The 11,910-nt window shown below is 38.2% G+C and overlaps 2 protein-coding genes across 5 annotated transcripts; one reads left to right on the top strand and one right to left on the bottom strand.

Annotated features, from left to right (window-relative positions):
• Positions 1-422: 422 nt before the first annotated feature.
• On the top strand, positions 423-4,050 carry ndufa13 (NADH:ubiquinone oxidoreductase subunit A13). Its single transcript, XM_040142735.1, has 5 exons — positions 423-585; positions 2,235-2,313; positions 2,423-2,494; positions 2,609-2,678; positions 3,808-4,050. Exons 1-5 carry the CDS (start codon positions 432-434, stop codon positions 3,925-3,927), a joined length of 495 nt encoding a protein of 164 aa, XP_039998669.1. The 5' UTR covers positions 423-431; the 3' UTR covers positions 3,928-4,050.
• Positions 4,051-5,036: 986 nt separating this feature from the next.
• cirbpa (cold inducible RNA binding protein a) lies at positions 5,037-10,396 on the bottom strand. Of its 4 annotated transcripts, XR_005708799.1 has the most exons (8): positions 10,269-10,396; positions 9,423-9,533; positions 9,150-9,256; positions 8,739-8,871; positions 8,503-8,647; positions 8,345-8,403; positions 5,513-5,601; positions 5,037-5,411 (listed from the first exon to the last, which is right to left on the bottom strand). XR_005708799.1 is itself a non-coding variant. In XM_040144249.1 (7 exons), the coding sequence occupies exons 2-7, from the start codon at positions 9,520-9,522 to the stop codon at positions 7,750-7,752; spliced, it is 558 nt and encodes a 185-aa protein (XP_040000183.1). In that variant the 5' UTR covers positions 9,523-9,533; positions 10,269-10,396; the 3' UTR covers positions 7,329-7,749. The 4 variants fall into 4 exon arrangements, 3 of the variants coding, with proteins under 3 accessions (XP_040000183.1, XP_040000185.1, XP_040000184.1); XM_040144249.1 differs by lacking the exons at positions 5,037-5,411; positions 5,513-5,601 and adding an exon at positions 7,329-7,763; XM_040144251.1 differs by lacking the exons at positions 5,037-5,411; positions 5,513-5,601 and adding an exon at positions 7,329-7,763 and having other exon boundaries at positions 8,503-8,638.
• Positions 10,397-11,910: the final 1,514 nt, after the last annotated feature.

Raw genomic sequence — 11,910 nt, 5'->3', positions numbered from 1 at the left:
TTTTAATAGAGTATTTTAACACTGTGGTACTGGTACTTTTATTTAAGTAAAGGATCTTATTTCTTCTTCCACCAGTGAACCAATGAGGCAATATGTCAAAAAAGACGACAAGTCTGCTTTGCATGCTTGTTAATGCAGTTGTTATAAAACTACCTTGCGTTGACGGACAATAATGTTAATTTAAAATTGAAAATGAAAGCAAAATGCTTGTCTCAAGCAAGTTTCAAGGCTCTACGGGGAAATCTTAATAGTGGATTTTTATGAATAGAAACTGGAATTGCACATTAACACATTTAAAACACTACAGTGTGTATCAATGTTAAGTTTGTAAACTGGTTAAGATACACAAAAAGCGCTGGTATGGTTCCTAGGAGACGTAGCTCTCATTCTGACCGATGGGGGCGGTAGAGCGGCGCTGCAGCTTTCCGCATATGCGAAGAAGAGTCGTTTCGGTGAGGTCAGCAGCGTGTTTTGGAGAAGGCTGGAGGAAGATGGCGGGGTCCAAGGTGAAGCAGGACATGCCTCCTCCGGGAGGCTATGCTGCGTTTGATTATAAGAGAAATCTACCGAAACGAGGACTTTCAGGTACATGCACCATTTACTCAGTTTGCTAAATATACAGGTCCATGCAGTTCTTAAAAATGTACAGACTGTGACATTTGCTTACTAAACAGCAGCTAATGCTAACTTTTGGTATAGAAACAAAAGATTATCTGCCAAAATTACAGTTTTAAGGCTTTTGGTGGCTCTGGAATTGGCGACTGGCGCCTTTGACAATATAATAGGAGCGTTTGTAAGTGTTTTAGTGGCTATACAACATTTTTGTGCCAATTATTATTGACCGTTATTATAGCTACGTGCTTACTAGCTAACACTGGCACTTGGTAAATTGCAGATTTAGTCAGATAAAATTATGTTACAATACTGTAAATCGGAAATGAGCTTCAAAGTTTATTTAATGCTTCTAATTTCAAAGCTGTAGTTGACCATAGACAGGTCAGTTGCTGTGTGAAAGCCGTAAGACAAATGAATTAAAATGTTTGTCTGTGACTGATGTTACACTTAACTGTCACATGAGTGATTACATGATGGATAAAAAGACTACAAAAGGCGAAATTATTGACAAGTTAGACTGCTTCTTTTGACACAGTTATCAAAATTTGTTACCCTGTCTTTATTAGGTTACATATTTATCTAGCTATTTCCATTAACACTTTTGATAAGCTGTCAAAATAACTGAGCATTGCAAAAACGTTAGCAATAACTGGTAAATTCCTACTCTAGTAAAAGAATATGATGGACCACTGAATACATTGTAACATTGGCAGCTTTGGGTATCACTATTATAAACACAGGTTGTGAGCTGAGGCTGAAGAAAGTTCATTATTTCACCTACACATAACAAGAGCTGCAACAATTATATTCATGAATGAAACTAAAATTGAAATTAATTTTGGTCTTTAACTAATTACACAAACCACTGACAAAAAAAGACATTAAAGTATGCAATTACTTCCAAAAAAACAACACAGCAGAAAAAAATACATAATTTTCCTCACTCATTTAAAAAAAATGATCACATGTCTCCATCACAAGTCACCAGAGCCTCTCACTGATGAGAAGCACCTGAAATCAGGCTCATCAGTTGTCAACAAACCATCAAAGGGAGTCACAGTGGTAGCAGTTACATGTGCAGATGCTGTGGTAGTGCACTTGCAGCTGTTTAGAGCTGCAGATGCAGGGGAATTTGTAGCTTTGTAGTTTTGACACTTACATTTTAGATTTTACATTCTAAACCCGAAAAATGTACGGGTTTTTCAGACTGCTTATGGTTGTACTTCAACTGGTCCAGCAGGCTCTGGTAATGTAAATAGACGTATTTTCAGATGAGTGTGTGGCTGGGCTGCCCCGTCAGAAAAATATTTATATACCTGACTGCCTTAAAGTGTGGATGCTACCATTGTAACATACAGTAACTGAGTCAGCACGGTTACATCAATTGCCAGTATCTGTATGCCTTACAATAGTGTAAGCCGCAGATCTTAGACAGTCTACTAGAGATTCATTTATTCCATCTTTGTAACATATCTAAACATACAATGGTTATATCAATAATGTAGATTTCTGATTAGGTTCAATTTGATACTGATACTGAAACTGACCAAACTCTAGATCATCTGTGGGGAAATTAAATGCTGCTCTAATATTTGACTAATGAATTCTTTAATCAACAGGATATAGCATGTTCGGCATTGGCATCGGCCTCATGGTCTTTGGTTACTGGAGGCTGTTTAGGTGGAACAGAGAGAGGAGGTAGGAATTGTCCTTGTAATTGTCTTTTTGGTTTTGCTCAGTCAAACTCTGTTTAATGTTCACAGACGAGCTAAAACTGGTGGTGATGTTACATGTTTGTGTATCGCAGGCGCTTGCAGATTGAGGAGATGGAAGCCAGGATAGCTATGATGCCCCTGCTGCAGGCAGAGCAAGATCGAAGGTGACATATTAAAAAAGAAAAACTAACGCAAACAGACACATTTACTGTTTTAATCTGGTGGTAATACCCACAGGCTAGCTATTTGTTTAACAGTTGGATTTCCCCTCTGGCCAGATCCTTACGAATGCTGAGGGAAAATTTAGAAGAGGAGGCGGTTCTCATGAAGGACGTTCCAGGTTGGAAGGTAAAGAGAAACATTTGTCTCTTTGTTTTAGCAGCCCACTGCTTATTACTGAATTTTTGGGTTTCTGTAAATGAAAAGTAAACTACATAATATTCAATATAAACTTTGGCTCGTGGATTTATCACAGCTGTCATATTTATCAACCCCTGGATGTACAAGTAAGTCAAAAATTAGCCTGCTGGTCTCTTTCCCCCCCCCCCAGTATTTCACATTCAGGTATTCTTAGAAAATGTTGTTTCTGATAACTACTTATTCATTTAAAAAAAAAAAAAAGTATTCATTTTTAAGAAAATTGAGTTTTTGTATTATTTATTCCCCAACTTTTCATAAGTGGATAAAAAATTACCCTTATGCACTTCCAGTTTGAATTTATAAGTAGCGTTTATCCATATTAGTTATTTCCGTCAGCTGCACAGTACGTACTGTGAACTAATGTTAACTGTTAGCATCAAAACACATTTACATTTTACACAGAGAATTTCACATTTAAGCATTTCTATATTTTTTCCATCAAAAAAAGGGTTATCACTAAATTGATGATTTACATAATATTTACACAATTACATTTCATTGAAAGAGTGTCCTCTTCTAATATTAGCTTACTTTATAACGAGTTCACATTACTGTAGATGTGGATGTATTGTTGGCAAGTAGTAGCTAAGGTAGTTGCATGCATCGAGGTGCGCACAGACCTGAGGTTCAAATTTTTCTATTTATGTTCATTTTTGGCCAACATACGGAAGAGTCTAGTTTCTAATTACATATCCATATAAGGGTTGACAATAAGCTCTATTGGTAGAGCATTTGCCAACCAACAGATAGTGAAAAACAGGATTCAGCTGACAAGAATGCATGGAAATCTGTAAAATAACAACCTCTTGGGCAAAGGCATGTCCCAACAATATTAGAAATTTAGAATTTTGAAAAATTTCTGGCTATCACTTTTGTTTATGAATGAATATTATAACTATATATAAACAAATCTTACATACTGAAGTTTCCTGATAGTTCCAAACTTTAAGAGCACCTGCAGTCTTATTTATCTAGGGAGGCCAAAAAGGGGAGTAATAATCCAAGTTAATAATTGTTATCAGATGCAGGTTAACATGAATGTCTAACGCTCGCGCAGGTCGGTGAGAGCGTCTTCCACACAGACCGCTGGGTCGCCCCTCTGTCAGAGGAGCTTTTCAACCTCCGGCCCCGTGAGGAGCTTTTGCACAAGCGTTTCGGGTTCTTGTGGTACGTGTAAGCACCACCAAGATACAGTGTCCAGAGCTCCACCACCTTCAACGTCCCCTTCCATGTGGACCTGAGCGATCGCTCAATTCAGCTTGTAAATGTTCAATATTAAAATCTTTTTTTCTGTACCTTACTCTGGTTTATGTGTCGTGTTTTTTTTCAGTTTGAGGTTTACAGCAGGTACCTGATAGGATCAGGTCCTGTTGTGGAAAAGTACATTTACTCCAGCACAGTACCTGAATAGTTTTGAGGTAGTTGTACTTAAGTTTTTGCTACAGTATATTTGTACCCCATTTCATCTGAGAAATATTTCCCAAAATTATATAAAGCCAATAAAAAGCGCCACCTGGACCAGCAATAACATTAAAATGCTGCTTACGCGTAAGTGCATCAGACAATGATGCACTAAAACTATTTCAGTGAAAGTGGGAATACTACTTTTGATCATGGTGCACATTACTCACTGTCTCCATCAACCACTTCTCAACTTAGTGTTAAGCATCTGCACATACATCGCTGATCTACACAAGGTTACATGTGCAAAGAGGCTGACAGGCAAACTGGAACGTGCAGGTTGGTGCCTCCAGATGTACAGCTGTGCCACATACTTTGAAAAAAAAAGTTCTCAATCTCCATTAACATAATTTTTATTCACCTGAAATTTCCCTTCTGAAAACATGCCACAGAATGTCCTCAGGTTACCTGGAAGATGCACAGAAAGTCTTATTGGCTTTAAAAAGTTATTTTCTCCTTACAGTGTAAAATGTCATGTAACTGAGGAAGACCTGTTTTTTAATTTGAAATCAAAATTTAACTGATTTCTTCTGACACCATCAGGGTTTTAAGCTGACCAATTACTCAAATCAGAGATCTTGCATTAGGATTTCTTGCTGTAATGGTTGAAATCCAATTTGATCACATGGAGGTATCACTGCTTTTGGGTCCCAAATTGCTCCCAATTCACCTCGTCTAACACCTCTTTATCAACAGCAACACATCTTAAGTCCACTTTAAACCTAATATGAAGGATCGTGAAATGTATGTCAATTTAATGATTTTCAATACCGTGAATAAAGAACTTGGGCAATTTCAAGATGTTTAAAACAAAACAATGAGAAGTTAATTCTCCTTCAGTTTTATTTTTGAACTCAATACAAAAAGTTAAAAACAGCATAATAGTGCTGAAGTGCCTTGTGCAATAAATTATTACAATGATCACAACAGTACTCCATCTTTCAAGTAAGCCAACTGTCTGAAAGGGACTCATATTCAGACAAGATATGGAAGGCAAAAAATGTTCATTCCCTAGTGCATACATTTGTTATCCGCCACCCCCCCAATGAATTGGGATATCAAGGACTATGAATACCTGCCATAACATTGGAAAAATTAGCTTCTCAGGCAAGCCAACGTTTGATATTCACAAAGTTCTCAAACTTTTTGTTGGCAGGATCCTCCCTTGTAGACACTGCTTAAAGCTGCCCCACGTTGGACCTGAAATAGGGAATAAAGAGGTTGTCAGCCTGCAAACCTTGGCTGCACTAGTCAAAAAGCACGAGGGAAAAATTGTTTAAAATTATTTTTTTTCTTTTTACCTGATAACTGCATCACCAGTCACTGCCACCTAAAGCTGTACACTTCAGCTGTGAGGAGATCCATGGAAGCCTCCAACAGTCTTTTCATTCTAAAGAAAGAGACCAAGAGATGGATTAAGCCCGGCAACTAATGTTTGACATACATCACAATCAAGTGCATGCAACACTATTCATGAGTCTGAAACTCACCACTTATTCATATGTAAGGGTACAGAGAACAACAACTGAGTACAGTCTAGACACCTTACACATCAAATAGGACTGCTGTGGGACATTACTGGAGCAAATTTGAGGACTAATGCAGTGAACAGAAGTGGACTGAGCACAATACTACCCATGACTTAAGAGGCCAATGCTTTTTTTTGGGGGACTCAGGAGGTGGAGCACTACAATCCAGAGGAGCTTCATAGAAACATTGTTTTCCTCAATGATCATTTCTTTAAGAATCAGAATCGGGGAAGAGGCCATGGCATGTTTGTAGGCGACATCTGAAGCAGATCACTAAACACAGCGACTAACTTGAAGGTATTCATGGAAACAATGAGAACTGAGTTTGAAGGATGTGAGCAAAGCAAAAGGAGATTTTTACCTCACGTGCATTGGCCTACTTTCTCCACATATGACCTAGGCAAGAGAGCAGCTTTCATCTCTGATGAGCACTTGTTGGTAGGCGCAACACTTCGCTCTCCAAGGACTTGTAGGTTTTTGAAGTAGCTGACCTCTTGAACGTAATGAAGCATTAACATGACCAGACACCAGCTGATGTTTTTTCCAGCATTTCCATGTGCCACTTTAGGGGCTAATTTTTCAAACCTCACTAGAGGTATGATCTCAGTAGACTACGAAGTTGAATGTCAACACATCTGGCTAAACAATGGTTTTGAGACATGTACAGGATTCACTGAGCCAAAAACCATGTTTAGTTTTTAGATCTTAGGAAACCAGACAGGCAGCTTGTCAAAGAAGTGGACTTTAAAAAAAAAAAAATAAATAAATAAAATTAAAAAAAATAAAACCAAATTATAGCTTATCCCTACTTTACCATGTTAAGACAACTTAGACTAAACTTTCAATTTACAAATCGCTCTCCAAAGACGTCCATGTGTAATTTCAGTGCTTTGAGCAGGTGACTTGGTTCTCACGCAACATTACAGTAAAACGAGCCTGAGGCTCTAAGCTTCACTTCCCCCATGCGGTAGTTTTGAAAGGCAAAGGAATCAAGATTATTTTCCACAGTCTGTTTAATAGGCTCCATGAAGCCAAACTGACAAAGAAAAAAAAAAAAAAAATGTTGATCATACAAAGAACATAAAGTACAAAACTGTTCCCGGTTGAGATATTACTTTGGGGAAACGAAGTTACATTTTTCGATCACTTAAACAAGATTAGTCCATTTTACAGCACATTTAAAATGCAGATGTTGAGCAGAGCACAGAAGATACCTTGGACAGACTGTAGCATGCTGCAATTTGCAACTTCATGAACAGCCGGCCACTTCGGATGTGTAGTTCACCAGTCTGAAAGGAATTCACTCTTTTGGGAAATTGAACACACAGGAACCTCAACTAAACTAAGTTTTTGATAGTAAAAAGGAATTTAGCATAAAATCCCCCAAAAGTCTGTTCTAGAGTAAATGGATCTGTTTCCTCACTCAGTTTAAAACCTGACAGGAGGTAGGTGAGTCACAGAGTGAGAGGGGAAATAAGGGGAAGAAAAGGAAAAAAATGCCCCCCCCCCCCCAAAAAAAACAAGCCCCATTGGATATTTCAATAAAAAAAAAAAAAATTACCCCCCCCCAAAAACAAACAAACAACAAACAAAAAAAAAAAAAAAAAAAAAAAAAAAAGAAGGAATCAAATGAGGAAATATTTTAAACGTGCTGGACAAAAAGTCTACAGCGATGCTAGCGGCTGTTCAACGAAAAGTCATGTGGAGAGCCGTTGTTTGATCCCCCAAATGGGGACTTGTAGCACTATTCAGATTACAGAGGTGCATTTAGTTAAACGATCTTTTAGAGGAATTGAGAAGCCCAATCAAGCAAGGTAAGAGTCTTGAACTGTAATTTGTGACATTGTTAAGGAATGACCAAAACTCATGGCTACATTTTTGAAGATGCTTGAGCTACTACAACAGAACTACAAAACTAAAGGTCAGCAATAACACGTGGACATTTTTTCTTGTGGAGCGCATCTTTGAAATACAGCCAGCCAAGTGATGATCTTGAATCAGGGAGATGTTTACTCGTGTGTAGCTGAGGATAAGAAGTGGGCACACAGGTAAAGACACTGAAAGTTCCAACACTGGAGTTTCACAACATCCCCGTCAACCCACCAGACAGTCCAAAAACCCTCCCTCATTTTTTTGCCTAAGGGGCTCCATCAGCTGAGATACGAGCAATATTAGAATAGCAGATGCTGAACGTTGACTAATATGTTTCAAATTGTTTGCCAGCCTCTTTATCAGAGCGGGGCGGGGGGCTAGCAAAATTTACCAATGGGATACAATGAGGCATCAACTTGGGCTCAAGTAAAAAAAAAAAAAAAACTGAGGGGCATACATGATACACATCTTTATATGTTGGGGCTGTGAAATTGTCTGAATTCAGTGTTTGACAACATCTAGTGTGATGAGACGTTAAGAAATCTCAGTGTACCTCTGCCAACTATGTATTTTTCTATTTTTTTTCCATTCAATGTCATTATACTGGATTTAAAGTAAATTAAGTTTAATACTGTGTCCAAAAGTTCGTTTAGTGTTATATATCTTAAGTTTGAAAATGACAGCCCCAACATAAGTCTACAAACAATACAAATGCATATCATTCATGCTTACCATAGCTGTCATATCCATCGCGGTATGATCCAGAGCGGTCACCATATCCACCCTGGCCCCTGGAAATTAGGCAAACAATTTAATTTACATGAATGCATTAAATTAAGTCCTACCAGTAGTTTGTCAGCAAGTCTCAAGTGTGTCAGAAGTTTACTTACCTATTTTCTCTGTAGCCACCTGAGGAGTATCCCCCACTTCTGTATCCACCACCACCAAAGCTCCTTTCTCCACCTCCAAAGCTTCTGTCACCATAACTCCTGTCACCATATCCCCTATCTCCATTGTATCCCCCACCTCCAAAGTCAATAAAAATATATTGATAAAGCAAGGTAAGTATGGAAGAATTAACAGTAAACAGAACAAATCACAATGTATTTAGACTGCCAGCGCTAACCTCTGGAGTAACCACGTCCACCTCTCCCCCGGGACCCACTGAATCTGCCACCTCGTGGGCCTGAACCGAAACCTCCTCTGGAGCGCCCACCCTTTCCTGCTTCATCCACGCGAATAGCCCGACCATCTAGAGTCTGCAACACAAAAGGCATCAAAGCGAATTAAAAAAGAAATTAAACAAAATCTCCATAACCTGAATAATAATAATAATAATAATAATAATAATAATAATAATAATAATAATACAGGCCCAACAGTGATAAATATATACTGCACACAGACCTGTATAAACATGTATGCATGGACAGATGTTTGCACAGAAGGAACAATGTAAAGACTGTATTTTGGGACATGCAAAATAAAATCTAATTGCAAAAATTTTAATATAGTGGATAATCGTGTAATGATTTACCTTGCCGTTCATGGCGTCCAATGCATCTTTTGCATCTTCTGCATTATCATATTTCACAAAGCCGAAACCGCGAGATCTTCCTGTCTCTTTGTCTCTGATCACATCCACTAATGGAGGGAAGAAACCCCCCCCACAAAAAAAATAAATAAAATAAAATAAAATAAAAAATAAAGCTCATTAGGGCACGTACTGTCAAACATTGACTTAAAATAACTTTGTGGACAATGATTTACTACGTAAAAATAAAATTGGTTGAAACGAAGGAGGCTTCACCTTTCTCTATGGTTCCGTATTTGCCGAAGGCCGCAGCCAGAGACTCCTCGTTGGTCTCGAAGCTCAGTCCTCCGATGAACAGTTTACCCTCGTCCGACATCTTCAGTATAGCTAAAAAAATAAAAACGCCAAAAACCACCTGAAACTAACACACAAATTTACATAGATCTGTAAAACTACTCCCTGCTTTAATAAACAGGGGCAAACACCGCCAGCGGCAAAAGTAGGTCACTGGTCCCGTTATACTTGATGAGCGTCATTACCTGCATATTTGTGACAAAGCCTTTTCTTCTAGTGCTTAAAAAATGCAGTAAATAAGACAAACTAAAAAATAATAATAAAAAATGTAAATTCAATTAAATTAAATCAGTCACTGGCAGAGGATGTCGGGCTAGGCCTCAGGCCCGTAAACGTGGTACCGTTTGGTTAGCGGATTAGCTGGGTAGCTTTTTTCCTTTCGGCGCCATTTTGTAACATCAAGCTGCAGCTCCTCACTTTTGTTTCACTGACCGAATAAAGAATCCGCTTCAGCTGTCTTATTCTCCGGGTTATGTAACTGTTCTGATTTACGAACTAAAACGCGGCCAGTGAACAAACTCCACCAAATTTTACACGCCTTTTTTTGTGTACAGCAGCACAATTCACAGCATTTAGCACGGTGTGATGTGTGAATAATTTACATTGCTATCAAATTCATTAAATTAGTATTTAAATGAAGTTTGTTTTTTGTTTTTAAATATTGCACGTCATTCATGCCTCGTAAAAGCAGATGTACGTAAAAATGTGTAATTTACACAAAATATACCGTGAAGTCCGGTACACGCTGTTCAGAAAAAGAGCCTTTACCTTTTCACTCGTGGATATCACAAGGATGTCGAGCGGAGCCGCAGGTCGAATGAGAGAGCAGAGATGGAACTCCGCTTTTCAGCGCGCTGCGCGCCGATGTCTTCTTCTGCCGGTGTAAGGGCGGGTCACCGGGTAACATGACCGCTCAACACCGCCACCTTCTGTACTGGATGATGTAACACCATGGTTTTAACGGTAAACTATGAATCTAAATATGCAAACGAACAACTATTGTAATATCATGGAAAGTATGTCATGATTTATGAGTTGAATGTATTATTAGCCTTCTTTTGAATATACTTAATTTCCACCAAATTATTTGCTAAACGTGAGCCATTTCTTTTTACTATTATCTGTTAATTATTTGATCAGGTGTATGTCTGAAACCAGGCCGGTTTTCAGTGGTAAACAAATTTTTATCATGTGAATCTTCTGAACTAAAGAGGTAATCACTGTTCACATGCTCACCACAGCAGCAGAGGTACAAATACTTAAACACAAAGAGGAGTGTCCATGTGTCCAGAATGTGATCTAACACGTGATGTATCCATTTTTACATCCGCCAAGGAGGTTATGTGATCACCCGTGTCTGCCGGACACAAGATGAACCTGCTTCACTGTCTCCTCTTAGTGTATGTGGGCTGGAAGTTTCATGTTTCTGCATCACACTTGTCCAAGTTGCATTTTGGACCATGATTGGCCTCAGAAATAGTTGAGATGTTACAAACTAATTCTTGTGTACACACATGTCTTAATTAGCCATTGGAGAGAAGATTGGATGGAAATATGGCCCGTCTGTTTTCTGTAAGGACAGAAGATATCTATTAATGGCTTGGCGTCAAACACAATTTTGTCTCAACATTATCTAAATTTATACATGTGTCTAAGGCATTTCCTATCGAAAAACATAATGCATTAAGAAATTGTACACCCACTATGGTGGAAATTCTGTCAACACTCTGGACACAGACACATATAAAGCACAGACACTGACGGATTTGAATATTAATCTGATTATTATTGATCATAATAGGAGACAGCCACGCACACATATCGGCAAAACATCCCTGTCTCTCCTAACAGAGAGCAAACCTAATCTTTTATAGTTTTCTAGATAACAAAGAAACTCATTCTGGTTGGTCAGTACATATCAACATATATCTTCCATCCAATGGTCACTTTGCCAAACATACATTCACATGCATATGTATAGGAAATAGGAAACCAAGGGCCCAACAACTTAACTTCATTAATCAACACGTGTCCAGTACAGTATTACAGTCTTTGCTCATGAAGAAACTGAAGCCTTGCTATTCTGTTTATATTACATGTTACATAAAACACAGACTATCTGTCTGAGCTGAATCTGGGTTTAAGTTGAATTCTTCTTTAAAAATGATATTTAAACGATAAACCCACTTACTTTTGTCATTTTCTATCACACCCACAACTTATCCCACTTTCAATAAAGGACGTGTCGCTTCTAGACAAAAAAATGTAATAATCTCTCCTAGTTTGATGAGAACACTGCTCAACATTATTCTTTTGATTCCTCAATTAAAGTTGTTTCAGTGTAGTCAGATGAATTATAACGCTCAATAAGTATCATGTATACCTTGCACTTTCATATGTGTTATTGTCC

Source organism: Xiphias gladius, chromosome 14, assembly GCF_016859285.1.
Source record: "Xiphias gladius isolate SHS-SW01 ecotype Sanya breed wild chromosome 14, ASM1685928v1, whole genome shotgun sequence".
Classification (NCBI taxonomy): domain Eukaryota; kingdom Metazoa; phylum Chordata; class Actinopteri; order Istiophoriformes; family Xiphiidae; genus Xiphias; species Xiphias gladius.
The sequence above is the reverse complement of the archived record's forward strand: the minus strand, read 5'-3'. Positions and strand labels throughout refer to the sequence as shown.